A 20,100-nucleotide genomic window follows, 5' to 3' on the forward strand; every position below is an offset into this window, starting at 1 on the left:
GCTAGAGCTGTCAAAAGTATCACAAATAAGCTACTAATTGATACTAAAACTAATATCGACGCTAGATACTCATTTGACTCTGGAAAAAAATAAAATCACATAAACCGGACAAAATTTGACCTTTCCTGAATAGTTTTAGACTGATCTGTGCGGTTAAAATGCATAAATATCCTTAGAGTGACGTAAATACGTGCTCTAGCCTTTGAAAATAGTGAAAAGCACTTTCTTTCAATATTTCTTCCAACTCCCTTTCAAGCGTGTATGTTTATTTCATTTACTTTTTTATATCCATTTGTATCACTGGATGTATGACTATCTTATGTTCTTATCAAGTCAACGTACAGAAAAATAAAACACATTTAGTATACTTGAATTGTTGTATGATTATTAATAAATAATAAAATACATTATCTTCATACAGCTTCCATCAGCCATGACTATTTTTAAATCACCCTTTTTTTTACGTTACATTCATCACTTTCCTAACCAAAATGATATCAAAAATATTATGAAATAAACACTGAAATACAAACATAAGCTTCCATATTATGCGTTCCAGTAATTTCCCTGCCTCTCCTGGCGTGACAATACAGGAAGTAATAGGAACTAATAATATGTTCTAAACAAGACAGATTAATTGTGCATGTATCTACATGATGGAAATACAATATATTAACTTTAAATAAAAAAATTAAAAAAATTAGATATAACAGAATCTAAAGCCCAAACTTGAATGTATTATTTTTATTATGTTGTATTTATTTATGTATTATTCTGTGTGCGTTGTAGCCTCCAGCGCTGTGAGCACATCTGGAGCTAGTGAAGAGTCATGATCACTATGGGAGGTCACATCCTCCAGTGTCCGCCCACATCTTCAGGGGACAGGACCTGCCACAGTCAAAGGCCCTGTTGTGTGGAAGTGGGCCCGCAGTGATCAGCATGTGTGGGAGGGAGGGGTCAGGAGCGATAGGCGTGTCCACAAGTCCAGCTTTATCAACAAGGAGGGCCAGGCCGTTTGGAACAGCGTGCAGAGTGATGTAAAAGGAAGACTGTTGCCTTCAAATGCAACAATTAAAAAAAAAAAATACTGTTGTTTTTTTGACCTATTTTTGAATGGTGAAAATTCCTTAAAATTTTGCATATTTATGGAGTTCAAAATGATGAGAAATTCGGACAAAAACAATATTTTATATTTTGATTGGGCAAAGTCCTGAAAACGTTGTATATAACAGAAACTGAAACCACAAATACCATAGGTCAGGATTACACAATTATAATGTTTTTTTTATTTTTTACTGAATCATCAACATTGGCTATGATACGAAAATAATAATACATTTTTATTTTACATTTCAGGTTTAAAAAGTAAAGACATTAAATTACAGCAAAGTAAAATGTGTTAAATGAAAATAAAATAAAAAAAATTTCTTGGAACATTTCTAAAGCACTTGATGTGTTCTTTCTTCACGACTTCAAAAACATCTGTAAAACCCAAGTGTGCTAATGTTCTAGCAGTAAAAACATGTGTTTCTATAGCAACAGAGATGCTACATTTTCAAAGTCTAAAAGAAGAAGCATTAGGTGTGTGGTTCAGGCTTTTGAGAGCGCGAGAAATCACTCAAACTGCACCAAATTATAGCAATGCCCTTATATAAGTGTGTTATTCAGCACTAACAACCAATTGGAAGTGTAAAAAGTGTATATAAGGCTATATAAAATGTATTCAATTGGTTAGAATAACAGGGTGTATGAAAAAGAAATCCATTTGTCTTTTTAAAGCAGCCGAGTAGTTCAGAGAATTCACTTTATTTTCATACTATTGTTACTTTACATTGTTCATGCATTGCATTGAAGGACTGTAGTGCTCTTTAAGCTGTGAAGGTTTTCTTATCCTGCAAGACTTGTCTTTTTTCTTTCTTTTTTACTTTGAATTGGAATTGAAAATTTCAAATACTGGATGGTTTTATCAAAAGTTGCTGCTAAATTCTGATCCGTTGTGTCCTTGATGTGTCCTTGATGTGTCCTCGATGTGTCCTTGAGAAAGACACTTCACCCGCCTTGCTCGTGTGACGTTTGCTTGTGAATGTGTGGTTGGTATTGGCCATGCACCTGCCCTGGGCTGGTGCTGATGGAAAGTTGCAGATCATCTTTTCTTTTAACATAGACATTTGTAAATTGTCCCTGACAAATAAAAAATTAAATAAACTAGATCCCAATTCATCTGTATCGCACACACCTTTTATTGCATGATTCATAATGTACTTTGTCCTATTGCACATTCCCTTATATTGCAATAATATGTATTGCACCAATTCCAATTGCACCAAATCGTATTGCATTTTAACCAGTTGCTTGAGTAGATCAAATTAGAATGCAACACTTACTCTTAAACCTATTTTTTTTCTGGGGATGGGCGATACCAACATTTTTGGTATGAATAAATACTTAATTATGTGTTTATTATTTATTAGTAGTAACCAAGTACTTTGGGGGGAATGTTTTTGATACCATGGCCAATGCTTGATACTTGCCTAACCCTATGATTAAGGTCATTTTAAAATAATATATGTATAAAATAGGATTTCAAAGAGAATCTGAAGGACAAAAAACACCTGACGGATGGATCAGTCCAAAATGCTGCTGGTGGAGCTGAATGAAGAAATGACCCTATTGAATTTGATGCCTAATGCACTTGTTAATTACTATTCATATTAGCATAACACTATCAATACCAACAATACTGATACTCCCATCCCTGGCACACACAACATCTAGTTGGGGCGTCTGTTTTGAATGTTTCTTAAAGGTAGAAAAACGTGCGCTTTCCCCCTCTGAGAGTAGAATACAGGAGAAATAGTATGTTTTATTACTGGTATTTGGTGCTTAACGCTTACATATGTAGTTTATGATCTTATATTTATTCATTCTATCTGAAACAACTTCATAATGAGGACATAACCGTTGAATTCTTGATCACCATCTTCTCCATGTATCCAACAGAATCCAAGCCAAGACACGTGAACTCCGGGAACGCCAAGCCAAGGAGCGGGAATACGCCGAAATCCCCGACGTGGTGAGCCCCGCCTTCAGCTCGGACGAGGAACACACCTACGCCGGGATCGGTTCTCTGGACTCCGGTTCCGTGGGCGGCGGCAGTCTGGACCACAGCCACCACTACCACCTGCCCCAGAGCCCCGACAGCCCGCCCACTCCGCTCCACAGCCAGGGCAACAACGGACTCCCCGTGGAGGCCGTGTACGCCCAGGTCAACAAGCACCGCAACGGACGCCCTCCTCCTGCTGCTGCTGCTGCTGCTGCTGCTGCTGCTGAGGACAGGTAGGAGCGGCAGTTGTGAGTTGTGGTTTGGTGTGTTGAAAACTGGCGGATTTTATGTGTAAAGTCTTTGCAATTGATCGTTGGAGTGCGCTGAAGTTTGAGCGTTGCTGTATTTCCAATGGCTGTTCCAATTGTGGTATTATTTAGCAATTGTATATGTGGAATTGCAACTTTGACCCTGAACTGGATGCCATACTGTATTTCCAGATTGCTTTGGGTTTCACTTTACGGAATTGAGAAGTTGTATTCTTTTTTAGCCCTAAATTATATTGTGTTGTTGTTGTTGTTGAGTTGTTAGCTTCTGAAACTCGAGTAGTTTATCAAAGTTTAAATTTCCAATGGACTTGTACCTCTTTCTGTCAATGAAATGTCTTAATAAGTCAAAAATATTCAGTTGTTTCAATGCCATGTTGATTATGTGGGAAGGAGCAAATATTTCAGCATCAAGTCTTTTTGGAGCAAAAAAAATATCGTAATATTTTGTACTTGTATACATTAAAAAATAAATATTTAAACGTATGATCTACAAATGCTGAATTTGATTATTATTTGTTTGGGAATGTGACTTTGTATATCAAGATTATTATGGTAAATTTGTGAACTTGCCATAATAATCCAAATAATTCATATATCGATTAAGTTATTTTATGGCTTATCCGGCCTTTGAAGCTGAATTACGGCTATTGAAGCTATTGTGAACACATGATGTAACTAAGTTTAAGATGTGTGTAATTAGACATATTAAGCTTCTGAACAGGTTGCTGCATTGAAGGATAAGTCAATACCATAAAACGTACCTTAAATCTGTTGGTGTCTGTAGGAATTCTATTACTTATTGACGATCGACGAGAGGCGAACGCTCAAGCAAGACTGTGTCAAGAAACCGTAATACAACTCTGAACGAGCTAACGATTAGGGACGACTATAATAGCATGGTTAAAATATGATAAAAGTTGATTTTACATAGTTTGTCCTCACTAACAACTTCCCCTCGTCCTTCGCGCGTCCGTTCAAACATCGCCAACCGACTCCGGTCCTTTGTTTACGCCTCACAATCCTCTCCTCCACCCGCGCTCCATCCATTATGCATACACCTCCGCTTGTTCATCTTTACTTATCACACGCGACACATGCCTCCCAAGCAACAATGAATTTCGCGCTGGATTTCTATCACCTTGCCGTTGTCCCGCGAGACCCTACACCCCCTTCCGCGATCCGCCGGCAAGCTGAAACAACAGCAGGAGTCGGTGATGCTAGCGCCGCCGTGTTCGAATTTAATTTCAGTCTGCTTGGCTTTTTTTCATTATCCTCGGATCACAGGTAATCCTCGCCGGTCCCCCGCGCTTCCTTGTTTTTGCACGCAGTCACCAGTCACGGCGCATGGCGGGCACGCCGGGGGGTTGGAGCGCTCATAACCGGCGTGTCAACAGGAATATTTGATGCAACAACAGGGCAATAGCAGGTTTTGAGGTCTGAAATGATAAAGTGACGTAAAGGAGGAGGATTGTAAAGGGTTAGAAAAGAAAGTTGGGAACAGTAGAGTAGAGAGTACGGCGGGTTTGGAGTTGGATTCCCAGACTGTATGTTGCTTGTTTAGGAATAGGTTTGCTACAGGTTCCATCAACTGAAAAGAATCCTGCAGCGTCGTGGGTTCAAATCCGGCTTATGACAGTTTGTTGCAATGTCCTTCCCCAGTCTTATCCACTTTTCACACAATACTGTCCTGTTGATAAAGCCTAAGGGGAAAAAACAAAGATACCCAAGTTGTCCGTCGCTATAGAGCTCGGGATCATGTTCTTATACATCATAGGATTTACAGTCAGTCTAATGTTCAAACAGAGTCTTGAAGATGCTAATGCTAAACAGCATTAATTCCAAACTTCTCTAAACCTACAGTATCCACGGCTCTTTGCTTTACTTTATAACATTGTTTTGGTTAATCCACAGAGATGGATGTTTGTTGCCAGAAAATGTGTGTACTTTCCAATAAAATGTACATTTTGATGACAGACCTGGCTAATACCAGAAGCGTGTGGCACACTAAATTGAGTCCTGAAAGAAGCTGATTGGTCAAAGCATCACAACAGCAAAGCCTAGAAATACTTTTGTTGGATCCAGTTTAGAGAAAAGCTCAGATATCTTTCTCATCCACCAACACACAAAGCACATTATGTGCACGTTTCTCAAAAAACAAATAGTTTGTTTTTCTGCTATAAAAGGCTGAGAGAGCGTTACTGGAGCGCAATCACCCAGTCGGGTTTGTCTACTTTTCTATTTTAGTTCATTATGATAGAATTGAGAGGGTGATGCAGGAAGTGCTCTTCAGTGCGGTTTTCAAATGTCAAGACTCAAGTGGATTACAAAAATATGTAAATCAACTTTGAAGCTATACGGTTTTGTTTTTAGCATCATTAGAACTGCTTCACTCCTCAGTGCAACAGTAGAGGGAGGAGAGTCTGCATCCTTGTACCATCTGCACAGAAATAGGGCTTCTCTTCCATATCGATAGAACTTTGAAATCATTTTGTCCATGTTTTTTAGTCAGACCTTCTCCTTTTCTGGATAGAATATGTTCTTCTGAATGCCAGTATTAGCCAGTATTAGCCAGTATTAGCCAGTATTAGCCAGTATTAGCCAGTATTAGCCAGTATTAGCCAGTATTAGCCAGTATTAGCCAGTATTAGCCAGTATTAGCCAGTGTTGCCTGTTAGCCTCCGAGCCCTGATTGAGTTAGGAGTTCACTTACCATGAGGCCCATATTGAGTTCCGAGCGGACTTCTTGCTGGTGTGACATGTCAGCAGAGATCTTCCCCGGAGGATGCCCTGCTCGTTTTATAGGATGTTATTCATAACCAGGATAATCCCCTGCCTGTGTGATTGACAGCCATCACCTCGGGGCTCCTGACCTTTCCCAGCCAAGATATGTGACCACATGTGACTGAGGCAGAGAGGACGGTGTCTGCTGCAGGTTTTTAAATGGTTTAGTGTCCAGACAAGGTTATGTGCCACTATGTACATCTCAACCCACACAGAACACTTCCATGTGTTGTTTGGGTGAAAGATGAAAGTCAATCGAATGGAAATTAAAATAAAGTACCAAAACCCTGTTAACCCTGGACCTCCACAAACAAGTGCTGGTGCATATGTCAATTTACATAATCTCACAAATGATTCAATGGCTAATTAAAAAAGTGTGTTTGTTGAAGAAAGTTTTGGTGAAAAGTGACAGAAAGTATTCAAATGTGTGTTGAAAGAAAATGGAAAATAGTTATTAACCATACTTGAGATATTCATTGCTATTTCTAAATATATTATTATTTATTTTTTTCCCCAAAAAAATGTTTGTGGGCAAATAATTAGTTAATTGGTCATAAACTTGTTAAAAGTCTGTAAACTTTATATATTTTTAGATTACAATTTGTGTAAAACTCTCATGTGCTCAAGGCGAACTTACATTTTTTTCTGATTTTAAGTTTCTGGTAAGAATCTAATGACATTTATATATACTTAAAGGCGGTATGGACAATTTTTCGGCGATTTGAGAACGCAGGCAGAAGTGCGCATGTCACTCCCCCGTGTGGACTGATACAACACACACGTGCGTTTGTTTATTAGCGCAACGGAGCGCATCGCGTCTCTCGTCTCCCGTAGATTTCTGTCCACTTCTGCGTCAGCTCGAACTGTCTTTATCCGTCTTCATTTTGCCCCGTACACTGAGGGAACTATATTATGATAGATCAATGCGCTTAGGCACGCGGAAACGTGGGCACGAACCGCACGCGGCTGCAGGTGAGCGATAGGTGCGTTTTATGATTGATACGTGGCAGGACAAATGATTTATCCACGCCACGAGGAAATATGATAAAACATTTGCTGAAAAAAATCGTCCATACCACCTTTAAGGAAGAAATAAATGACAAATATCACGTAATCTCTGGTTTTATACTTGAATATAGGGCATGGCTAGCCAAGTGCATGAGTTTGAGCAATGGGCAAAGATGGAGAATTTTGTGTCTGATAATATCTATGAATCACTACTGTTAAATACATGTATCACACTCAAGCATCAGAATATGGAGTGAGTGTAGTATTTAGCATCTCAAACTAAACTCTTCATGTGTTTGACATCAGGCTAACTCAAACTTGGCTTCTGCCTACACCTGGTCAAAAAACAATGTATCTCGCATTTTGTTTTGTGCTTGAATGTTGAGCACCTTTTGTTTATTTTTGACCAAACCACAATAAATTAAAAAAAAAAAAAAAAATCTTTATAATACCATTTTTAATCTTCTTTGTTATCAAAAGTGCAATGTGCATCTTATTTTTTTTACGAGTTCTCATTTTGACTTTGTTTGGTGTATTTATACCTGTTGTAAATATAAATTATAGTTTTACACCAATAAAGTAGCTATTTGTGGAAAAAAAATTACAGGTGACATGACATCACACATTTATGCATAATTTACACAAAACAAACAACTTGTTTGACGCTATAAACTTTAATTCACCAAAATAAAAGTGCTCTCATACATTGTTGATTGTCAAAGTAAAACAAAAAAAATGACATTATATTAGTATTGCCGGGTAATTTCCTAGTTTGATGCCATCAGTTACAAACAGGAAGTAAATTATAAACCTAAATCTTTTTGCTTTTTTGCAATTTTTTTGTTTATTTTTAGCATAATTTAAAAATATTTATCTTATTATTTTAGTTCAATGAGTCATCCGAGCTGTCATAGGCACTTTAAACGCACCGAGACTCCATTTACATTTAGACGCATTAAAACCGACCTCGAAATGTATCATATTTTTCGGAGTCACTACACCAAACACTAATACATAATTCCTGGCTTTCCAAAACACTATTATCACCTCCTTCTTGCTTTCATGCCTGTTGCAAATTGTCACCTCCGCTAGTTTTATTTCAGCATTGGTAGCTTAGCGTGCTATGTTAATTATAGATACAAGCGCGCTGCGAGTTTGGGCTCGTGCGCCTTGAGAAAGTGATAGCGCCGTATGGAAAAAATATTGGCAGGGCCCGGATTAGCCGCTCGCGAGTGTTTTTTTCCGATTTGATTTGAAACAGGCACCCAGTGTTTGCGGCCCCTCCTTCATTTGCATATCTTGTGTATTGCAGCTTCAGTAATATTTGTCTCGCTGCCTTTGAGATATAATAACATACACTGGTGCTATTTGAGCTCAGAGGCGTTCTATTTACAATTTGCGAGGGAAAGAGAAGAGAGCGCCGGGCCTGAAATGCGTGGCAGTCACTTTCTCTGTCATAACAAATATAAACAGTGATTTGCATTTCTGAATGAAACCTAATGGAACTTTTTATTGTCCAATACAGAGGGAGCGGTACAAGGGGAATTGCAATCCGCTGTCATTTTTGCATATAAACAGCGAGTAGAGGTGGAAAGTCACTCTGCGCTACTACTGCGTAATGTTGTTGTGTCCTTGGGCAAGGTACTTCAGCAGAGCCTGTGTATTAGTGTAGGGAGTGAGTGAGTGAATGAAGGAGCGTTAAAACTTGTGTATACTATTGTTATTTTATTCATTGAAGAAATGGGACCGCAGTACTTTTCTCTCTGTTACTAACTTCTTATAGCTTCAGTGGTCAGTGGTTCCATCCTTGCTATTCAAAAGATTATAGTTGTTGTGTCATTGTGCCGGACACTTTCTGGACACTCAAACATTATTTTTTGACCCTGAATAAATCCTATTTCACCTTTCTCTATTTAATAATTTTGTGACAATCTAGTGACATTAGAGAGTATTTGAATTTGAACTTTCTTTGGTGTCAGTACTGCTAGTAGAAGGAGAATTTCAGCAGTATATAAAGTAGTAGTAGTAGTAGTAGTAGTAGTAGTAGTAGTAGTAGTAGCAGAATTTACCATCTTTGGTGTTGCTTTAAAATAAGGTTCCGTAGTTAAATATTGATGGCGTTAATAAGCACTAGTTATTTGTTTCTAAGCGTTATAAGGCATTGTCCCTGTCAAATAAATTAAAAAACAAAAAAAAATATCCAGGTATTGGAAATAGTTCAGTGACGATTTGTGGCTGTGTGGGAAGCACATATGCCAAGCTCCATGTGAAGCCGGCTGGAGCGTTGTGAGTTTGATTCTGTCAAACACTGTCCAATAAAGCCTATATGGGCCATATACAAATGCTAGTAAAGGCCTTATAAGTGCATAAACGTGAATAGTTTACTACAGAATCTTATTTTAAAGCGTTACCCAATAGTTATATCAGTATTGTCAGCAGCATTGTAGTAAAAATGTAGTAATAGCAGAGGTCCCCAACCACTGGACCCAAAACTGGGCCATATATTGAGCCAATGAACCCTATAAACAGTAAACATGAGTGATAAGCGGTTGTATGCATTTTGCCTTTTGTTACAGGCTTTACACCATCAAATGGTCCTCAAAAAAGAAAATAAAAAGGACTGAATTGGTCTTTTAGAGGAAAAAAAGGTTGGGTTAACCAGCATCAACGTGGTAAAGGAAAGTCCATTCTAGCAGAGAGTAGTTGGAATCAGTGAAAATTGAAGCAAATAGCATTCAAAAAGCATTCAAGCTGTTTTTGTTTAATTCATTTTTACCACAACTTTGACTTTATCGCCCTGACACCTCGAGTGAGCTCAAAGAATGCGCGTCATTCCGAAACGCCACGCCGAACCGACCGTCTTCCACTGGCGATTAAAGCTATCAGCTGATTATCATATGACCTCGGCGGCGCTAGCACACATCATACCTTGTAGAATTGGTTCCAGGGAGCTTGCAAACAGCGGTAAATTGAGTTGAAATTTGCAGACAACCTTCCTTTATTTGTGTGCCAGCGCGGGGGAAAAACACGGCCAAATGCGCTCGCTCGAACTAATCAGGATCTTAACATCTGAAAGCCACGACGACAGAGGCGGAGGAGCTAAAAACAGCGCTGGCCGAGCAGGTTCTCATGAGGTTGTTTACTGCAATACAAGGTTAAAGCCAGGGACGGATACTCGAGTCATAAGAGGCTATTTAGGGCGGCTTCTAATGGAGCGGTATGTATGGAACAGGACCAGGGCAACGTCACCAAGCACTTGTTTTTTATGTTGCTGCTTTTTACTTTGAGAATAAGAGCGTCCACGACATTGTTCAATCGAAACCTTAAGATGTTTTATTCTTTCATTAAATCCATTTGTATTCATAGATTTATATGGAATGTTGTAACTTCAAAGGTTGTTTTCCCCACACACCAAACTTTACAGGCTTCAACTTAACAAGATTTGAATGGATCAATCATACTTTTGATCCCCTAAGGGTTTATTTAAGTCTAATTCTAATCATGATTTATTTAAGTTTTATTTTAAAAGAAGAAAAAAAAATGTAATTTTTTTTTCTTCAAATTAAAAGATATCCAAAATCCCTTCCTTACGTTTTATTTTCTATTTTTATATCTCATATATTTCTTATATGTTAACGAATAGAGAAATACATTTAAACCTGGCTTCATCAATTGACCAGTTGTATCTGTCTCGGCTAATAATTGTGATATTTTAGCCTTTTTTTTATATGAAATTATTACATGATGAAAAACTTGTGATGCATTTTTCTTGCACTACTGAAGAGGTTTCAAATTAAATCTCAATGTATCGTTTTTTCTGCAGTGTCTTACCTTAATTAAGTTTGGACTTTTGCTTCCTGAATAGTATAGTGCATTTCTTTCATCTCTTTCTAATCTTTGCATTTGGGTCTATACTGGACATTAAGTTGAAAGCAAACAAAAAATAGAATCATTTTGTAGCTTATGTCCATTTTAAACCCATTCACCGCTAACACACTGACGCTCCCAGGTCTTTCCTTCTCCATACTTCATAAGAGAAGGCCACAGATGGATAAAAAACACAATTTACCCTCAATTTTTTTTCTAATAGGCCTCAGTAATGTTTTATACTAAGGTCAACTTTTGTGTAAAACATGTCCCAGTCAGACCTGAGCCTATAAACCTTCCCAGATACGAGATTCAAGCGTTTCTTTCCCCTCCTCGTTTTGCCGTATTGAGTTTTACTGCTCCTCAATGGGATCGCGGCACCACCAAAGCTCATTTGACAATTTATTAGCAGCTAGCGTGTTATTAGCCTTGGCAGCCCCACTGGTGTTTTGACAGCGCTGTCAGCCTCAGTCAAATCCAAGGGCGGCAATCGCAGTCAGGCAAAAGGAGTTTGGTGAACGGCTCATTGTCAAATAAACATAAATAATACTCTGATAAATCCAATATTGTTTTATTGTGGGCCACTGGAGATTAGATTTATCAGGAAATATTGCATTTTTGATTATTTGGTTGTGGAGTTATGACATTTAAGGAAAGTTAACTTATATATAGTTATATATATATATATATATATATATATATATATATATATATGTACAAACACAAAAAAAAAAATCTAAAAATTACACACCAACGCTTAATAAACCAACTACATAAAGAAAGAAAGAAAAAAAGATTAAGTGGGACAGTTAAAGAGTCCACAGATGATCATTTAAACCTACATACCGGTACTGTATGTCATTGGGCTTTCTTACACTTTTTTACTTGTAACCTTCATAAAATCATTTTTCACATTTCACAAAATAATCTCATCGCCCCAAAACTTTATCTTTAAAGGCGCAATGGACGATTTTTTGGCGATTTGAGAACGCAGGCAGAAGTGCGCATGCCACTCCCCGTGCGGACTGATACAACACACACGTGCGTTTGTTTATTAGCGCGACGGATCACATCGCATCTCTCGTCTCCTGTAGATTTCCGTCCACTTCTGCGTCAGCTCAAACTGTCTTTCTCCGTCTTCCTTTTGCCCCGTACACTGAGGGAACTATATTATGATAGATCAATGCGCTTAGGCACGCGGAAACGTGGGGACGAGCCGCACACGGCTGCAGGTGAGCGGTAGGTGCGTTTTATGATTGATACGTGGCAGGACTAATCGGCAGTCCACGCCACGAGGAAATAAGACTCAAATTTATGCCAAAAAAATCGTCCATTCAACCTTTAATTCAGCACACATCAATGATAAGTAAAAGAAAAATAAATAAATCATAAAAGTGCAAGGATTTTAAAGCACATCAAAAGGATCAAAGTTGACTGCCCCACTTTACCCATTTTTCACTTTGAATTTTATAATAATTTATTATCAATCACAACAGCTGGAGCGTTTATTTCTTCACTCTACACCTTCAACAACAAGTCAAACCGAGCTAAAGCGCCTGACCTTATTTCTCGACAGGCAGCTGACAAGTCATCACCTCCATCCCGCCAGAGGGGGAGGGGCTATGTAAGAGGCGGGGTGCATTTGGTATTCCGCTCCTTCCTCCCCACGAGCGCGACAGCCTGACAGGTGCCATGGTTGGGATTTGGGGAAGAGGAGGGCAAAGGCTTGGAAGTGGGATTTGATTGACTGCTGTTCTTATTACTTACACCAGAGTGTCTGCGGCCGAGGCGAGACGCAGGAGCTGGAGTAGAAGGAGCTGGCAGAGATGCGGCGTTAGCTTGAAGTTCTAACATCTAACAGTGCTTCTGAATCCTATGTCCTTCACTTTCAGAAGTTGAAATGAGATTATGGAGGAGCTGATGGATTTTATACAGCTGATAGAGACATTTGAACTCTAAAGAAAGTCCACCGCTTTTTACTTCTGTGTGAAATGTTAATGGCAGATAGACTCAGCCAAGCCTGCGAGCAGAAATCTCTTTTCATGTTGCATAATCTTCCTTTAGCATAAGGTGTTTTAGATTTGTATTAATTCATTGATTTTTTTTTCTCTTTCTTATGGGAATGTAGAATGTTTAATGCATTCTACAGTAAGAATAGGAGTAGGATAAAGTCCCCTACTTCATATTATTGACAAAAAATAGACATAGATGGCCTCTTGTGATTAACTTCTATGGGTTACTGACCTTTTTCTTTTCTTTTCTTTTTTATAAATAAAAAAACAAACACAAAAATAAACAAAAACAAGAACAGGCCTTTTTTGTACAATTTACATAACATTTAACTTGTTTTGTCTGCATTTATTCTAAAATCTGATAATATTTGAAAAAAAATTATGTTCATTGTCCATTGCTTTACACCAGCAAATTAAATACACATTTGTTTAAGTGTAGTGTAGTCCTGACTTCATAAATAGTCCAATAGAAAATTACTAAATGCTTTAAATTAGTATTGATTATCAAGCTCATTGCACAAAACATTGTATAGTAAGATATTAATGTAATGCTCCAGTCATCCAGGAGTCTTTAATAGTAATAAAGGTTCAAGACGTTTTCCTTCCCTTTAAAACCAGTACCAAATAACATCTCTTTCTTTCAGGCTCAAAGTAAAAGTTCCCAACAGGCCCAATTTTCTTTTCCAATATGTGTAACTTTATTTCAAAATGACACAACTTTTCTAACTGTCGAAACCCAATCTTGCAAGCTAGCAATTATCTCTATATATTCCGTTGAATGACTCCATCAACATAATAGCAAGACCGAGACGATCATCTGAAGACGCTCAATCAAACGTTATACATTCCCAATCACCACTAATCTCTTTTTTTATTGTTCCTTCTCATAACGTCACTGTAATTACCCGCAATTAACAATCAGTGTGCCTGATTTTATAGCCTTTATTTTCACTTCAATCAACAGCGGATTACCAACACTTTCTGACTCCGCCGTGTGTGCCTTTGATTAAACGCTGGTTCTTAATAATTCAGTGGTAAACAAATGTTGTACTACATCTTGCGTCTTCTAATAGCGCTCTTAGTTACCCTCCAGGGAGTCAAATTGATACGTCTCGCAATGGAAGGCTTGTTTTCTTTATTGCGACGCATACATTAGCGCTAACTAATGACTTTTTACCAACTCGCCGCTAGCTGCTTTGTGCTAGGTCGCAGCCACTCTTGTTCGGAGCTATTTTTGCGATATTTCATCCCTGCCAGCTTGTTTTTTCTTCAACGTTTTGTTCTTTTTGTTTGGGTCTGACAAGTTGTAGTGGTTTGCCATTAGTCCCTCTGCTTGTGGTTGTGTGCTAGTGCAATTAATGTCAGCGAGAATGTGTGCGACGCTGCTGCTGCTGCTTCTTTCCCACCTCTAATTGAGGATAAAATGTGAGTTCACCTGGATGCTAGCTAGCAAAGGCTGCATGGGGGGGATGCCTGTGTAATGATGGGGGGGGATTCAGGTTAGCGTGGGTTATGTTAGCATGTTAGCGCTGGTATGCGTTTGGAGATATAATAGTCTCGTTGGAACAGTTTGTGAAGGCATTACAGAACAAATATTATTCTTATAGATGAGAAATGTTGGTTTAAGGAAGACATGCACTAAGCCCCTTATTCACAAGGCCTGTGAATGGTCCTGGTTTAGATCTGGTTTAAATGTGGGTTGGTTCTGCTCTAGTCCTGTTTTAATCCTAGTTTAATTCATGGGACAGACCTGGTTCAGTCCCAGTTCGTACTAGTTTAGTCCTGGTTTAATCAAGGATTCTGGATTGGCAGTTTTGCAGACCAACGTTATTAAAGCCTTTTGTATATTATATTTCACCAGCCTAGAGGCCACGATGCTCCGAAAGATCTGGTCATTTTTGTTTTGTTTTTATTCCCTATACCTGCATTTCTATCACCTTATTCTTTATGCGCATGTTTAAGTATTGTATAAGTAACGGAAGGTGGAACCACCAAATATTGCACTTTTGCATAAAGGTTTATACGCTTGCTTGAGGCGGATTTTGTTTCATGCGCAAAACAGTTAAAGCTATATTTGGAAAGGTTGAAGCATTTTTAGTCGCATGAACTCATGAAGCGGGCACAGGTGATGAACAAAGACAAAATGATCCATCAGGTTTATTGTTTGCTGCAAATCCTTCAGATCTATAGTAAAACATATCTATAGCATCATTAATGTGTTAACAACCTGCTAAATTCCAGAGATTGAAAGTGCGTCTCTAGTTTACAGTAGTCCAACAAGCAGAATGTGCAATGTGCGCCCTCTGCAGCATCAGCGGTGTCACGACAATGAGCCGACAGGCGGCTCCCGTAACCAGGGCAACCAACACTCAGCTATGCACTTGAACGCTTAGATGGAAACGGAACTCAATTTGCATTTGTTATTTGCTTTTCTTTTGAACAGCTAAGCTACAAAAGAAAAATGACATAGTGACAGTAAGTAGCACTCTTGCCTCACAACGAGAAGGTACAAGTGTCCGTACCCGTGTGGAGAGTCATGTCTTTGCAGTGAATCTACACTCCACATGTTGACATCTCTTCCTTGAAATAGATCATGCATTTACACACTGATACCACACCTCTGGCCCTCTGAGCTTTGCACTATTTGATGGAGTCCGAATTTACCCAATATACTGGGCTCATCCCACAAATGTACACAAAACCCTTCATCTATCTACCAGGCTGTGCAAGTGAAATATCCTCCTCCACTCCATCCATGGACGAGAGCGAGCGAGGGGCCCCCGCGGGACGGATGCGAGGAGAGCGGGCGCGCGGAAGGCAATTTATCCAGCGTTTGTACTATTACCTTCATTTAAGAAAGCAAACAGCCTGCAAGCCGATCTAAGGAGAGAGGGAGGGAAAGGAGGAGAGGAGAAGAGAGGAGAGGAGAGGGAGAGAGCCATAGAGAGAGTTAGACACTTTCGCGAACCAGTGGAAACATGGCTTGAGATGGATGGAGGGAGAGAGAGTATGAGAAAAAAAGTTTGGAAGCAAGGTATGGAGAGAATGAGATGGAGAAAGAGACGTAGAGAAAGGTGGGAAGAGATCGGGAGTAAGAGGGAGGGATGGAGAGGGAAAGAGAGAAAGATAGGCTAACCTCAGATCCTAAATCAAGCGAATCAAGCTTATTAAGACCGTACTCTATCATCGTCCTTCAATTTCAGGCCTGGAGCATACACATATAGGGTCTAATGAATTTTCACCAGCAGATCAAAGGGAACATGGGGAAGGGGGTTGGGTTTGGCATTGCGGGGTAGGCGGGGTTTCAAAACGGCCAACAGCATTTGGTCGAATGTTGGCGCGTTAGTGGAGCAGGCACCTTAGGGCATGTCGTTTGAGAGCAGGAAATAGACAGTTAAACATGGTTGAAGCTTGTAGTGCTTGACAACATGAGTGAGTGCACGGTGATAAGAAAAAAGTGGTTTGCAGAGAGGTATTTAGTTTGAAATGTTACAGTATTCATGGGTTTCGGCGTTCTACTGTAGGCGACATTTTGAGGGCTTTTCACCTTTCAAAAGATTAGTACGATATTTGTGTTAATGGCAACAGAATTAGCTGCAATGTTTTTCTTTCTGAATAGGGCGGGGCAATACATGGAAAAATTGAGTAATCAATATTCAGTCGTGTCTAATTGTTAATGATGTGGTTGGGGTTTAACAGCCAATACTGGCAGTAGAAACATACTACAGAAGTCAGAAGAAATGTTACTATTTTAATTCTTATGTGTGCTTTTTTTATAAGACTTGGAATTGATTAGTGTGAGGAAAATTAATCTTGATTGTATTCTTTCTTCCCCATATTACCCAGTCCTAATTCTGAAAGCCATGGATAGAACAAGTGGGTTTCAGAGTGATGCAAATCTGGTCACGTTTCCATAGCAATCAACATTTGTATTATATCCTTCATCTCTTCAAATATCATCTATAAACTAGAAGCTGAAACATGAATAAAATAGAAAGACATACAGGGTTGGTATGACAAAGTAATAATAAATAAGTATATAAATATTTAAATAATAGTTTCAGATGTGAGATTTAAAGGTGCATTTGTTTCTGGAGCAGGTTATGTTTGTCTCCATTGATAGCTCATTGCTTTTATCTTTAATGTCCCACAATACACAATATGGCCTTAAATATGAATGTGACCAGAGCAAGTTAATGGCCAGATCTGTGGAGAGGCGTCCCCACTATCAGACTCACATTATGTTTTTCATGGTATTTTTGGGCAATAAAACCACCTGCAATTGAATAAAATGCTTGATAAAAAAAAAAGTTCCAGGCAAAGCAATAATACTTGGAGATAAACAAACAAGTATCCTAAAAAATCCCCACCGGAGCTGTATAAATATACCACTATTTTTAATCTCAGTTTTCCCCATTACAAATTCATTACGCACACTTACACATGGATTCCATGTTTATTTATTGAAAAACATGCTTCAGACCAAAGAGAAACCAATTTTCCAAACCAATCACGGTCGCTAGGCGCTAACGCGGTAGCATCACAGCGGCGTTCATTGTGCCGTCTTCACACTGAGCTCCAGGAATAGCCGAGGTGAGGAATGTGCAGGCAGGTGACCGAGAGCTGGAGCGTGTCCACCAGCAGCGACTGCCACACATTCTCTCACTGCCACACATTCTCTCACTCCTCTGTCTTCACTTTGCTGACTTGACAAAGACTTGTTTCAGCTTTTGAAGGTGACACATTTTGTTGAGTTAATTGGATTTGTACACGTTTAGGAAAAATGACCGCTCACCCACTTAAAGCAGTTTTATTCACACATGATTGAGTATTCATGGTTGGTTTAGTCTCCCGCTCCAAAACGTCAAATGTTAAGTTCTGCCTTGTGATGTCATTAGGTGGTATTGCGGGAATTGTTTGTGTTTATGTCTTTTTTGTGTGTTTTTTTTCAGTCCAACTTTATTTGATTGGACCGTTTTAGAGGGAAAGGGTTTATTTATTTATTTGCTTCACAACTTTGATGATAGCGCCAGTCGAGAGAGTTCTTGTAACCTTTTATGTTAACCATCAATACCATTTTTTATGCTCAGAAATCCGGTTTGAAGTCCTGCTTTTTGTTTTCCATATTATGTGCATTGTTTTAAGCTACATGTGGAAATTGCAGTGTAACAAGAACAGCAGCAGTAGATAACAGTCAAGATTATATTCTATGTAGAGTAAGGATTCAAACAGGCCTGTAACAACCAATAATGTTCAGAATGTTGTCAAATTTTCCAATGTAATAAATCGATAATGTAATAACAGTTCTCCTTTTCCAGGCCAAGTAACAGGTTTGTCAAGATGCAAGCCCGCTCACAGTAAGGACTCTGTTTTGTCTTTATTTTTTGTATAATAAAGCTATAAAAGAAGGGTTTATTAAATTATAAGTCGATAAAGTACAAACAGTTCAACAATGGAATAATGGCCAATAATATGATTTTTACAGTGGATATGTTATGTAAAACCAAGCATATGACTGATTATATTAAAACAGTGTAGCTTATTAGCAAATACCATAATTCTTCTGGTACAAATGACCCATTCCACATCACATCTGCCATTACACAATCTCAAACATCCCTCATAAGTGGACATCAGACAGTGTTCTCAGACTCGTGGCTCCATTGTGATCTATAGAGATACCGAGGGTGCATTAAAACAGACAAACAAGTGCACTGTACAAAGCTAAGAGCACATTTACAGGCGTATGGTGGCCTTATGGAAGTCTCCCAGCCTCCACGGAGTAGTATCGGGAACAAACAAGTTCGAGTGAGGTGAATTAAGGCGATGCTGGTGTGGTTGCTGTGGCCGGAGGGGTTCAAAATCCCACTGCGATAGTTTAACGAAGCCATGATGCCGACAGAAAGCCTGGGGCCAACATGGGGCCTACAGTTTGTGCAACAGCAAAATGGGAAGTCAGAAAAATAAAGTCCATGCTGAATTAAAGATCATGTTTAAAGAGAAGGTACAAAAGGCTGTAGCGTTAAGCATAATGTAATCATTAGTAGCAAAATCATAGTTATGGGACATATCAAGACCTAGAAATGGTTGGCTCACAAATGTGCTTTATTTTTTTGTTTCACAGTATCATAGTTTATTGTATTATGGATTGGAGAAGTAATCAGCCTCTCTTATTCAATCACAAATGAGCTTTGTTTGAGATTTACACCAGGTTATAACATCATTCCCTCAGCAAAAACACACCCGGAGTTGTATTTCGCTTCATGAACACTTCATGTATTCATTCATTTATTTACGTCATTAATCTTGCTTACGAGGTCATCTCCCTCTGAGCCTCAGAAAACACTTTCAAATTCCACAGAATATTTTATGTAAATGGAGGAGATCTGGAGGTCAAATTGCATTCATTACAATTGCATGTTTAAATTAGGAATCCCACTATGTTGCTAAAATAACTAGCTTTCTTCATGGTAATTCCACTGTTGCTAGATGAGGAAGCACAGACTGATGCATTTTGACAGGAAAGTACAATGTGAAATGGGAATGAGACATGAAATGGGTAAGAACATGCCGCATATTGTCCAGAGCTGGATTCGGACTCACGATGCTGCATATGTGCTATATTAATGTGTCTTTTCTATACTTAGGAAACATTTTTATTTCTAAAGCATGAAATGCCAAAGCAAAAGTATTCAAGAGGCCAAAAAGAAAAGGGTTTTGATTGAAATTGAAATTTACAGAAAGTTTTTTCTTCTTTTATATTTTATACAAACAGACAGAACAAAGAGACTAAGACCAGAAAGTGAAAAAGAAAAAAAAAGAAATATTAAATAAAATGTCCAATGTATTGATCGTACCTGTCCCAGTGTTTGATACATTTGTCCATGTTTAAGTTCAAAATATTTATTCAATTAAATACATGGTGTTTTAAAATATTGTGATACATTTTTTTAACATAATTATTTTCAAACATGTGATTTCCTTGTCTTCCTTTGGGGAGTATATATATGTTCCCATGCTTCGTCTGTCAATATTTCACTTACAGATTATAGTTTTAGAA

The 20,100-nt window shown here is 38.6% G+C and overlaps 1 protein-coding gene across 1 annotated transcript in view; it reads left to right on the top strand.

Moving 5' to 3' along the window:
* LOC140364812 (partitioning defective 3 homolog) overlaps nucleotides 1-20,100 on the top strand; it is a 554,921-nt gene that overhangs the window by 410,423 nt on the left and 124,398 nt on the right. The window contains exon 21 of the mRNA XM_072451184.1: nucleotides 3,001-3,336. Coding sequence (XP_072307285.1) covers nucleotides 3,001-3,336 — 336 coding nt within the window. The remainder of the gene's footprint in view (nucleotides 1-3,000; nucleotides 3,337-20,100) is intronic.

This window comes from Eucyclogobius newberryi, unplaced genomic scaffold (genome assembly GCF_026437365.1).
Source record: "Eucyclogobius newberryi isolate DKJ021-1_F unplaced genomic scaffold, fEucNew1.0.hap1 SCAF_18, whole genome shotgun sequence".
NCBI classification, from domain to species: Eukaryota; Metazoa; Chordata; class Actinopteri; order Gobiiformes; family Gobiidae; genus Eucyclogobius; species Eucyclogobius newberryi.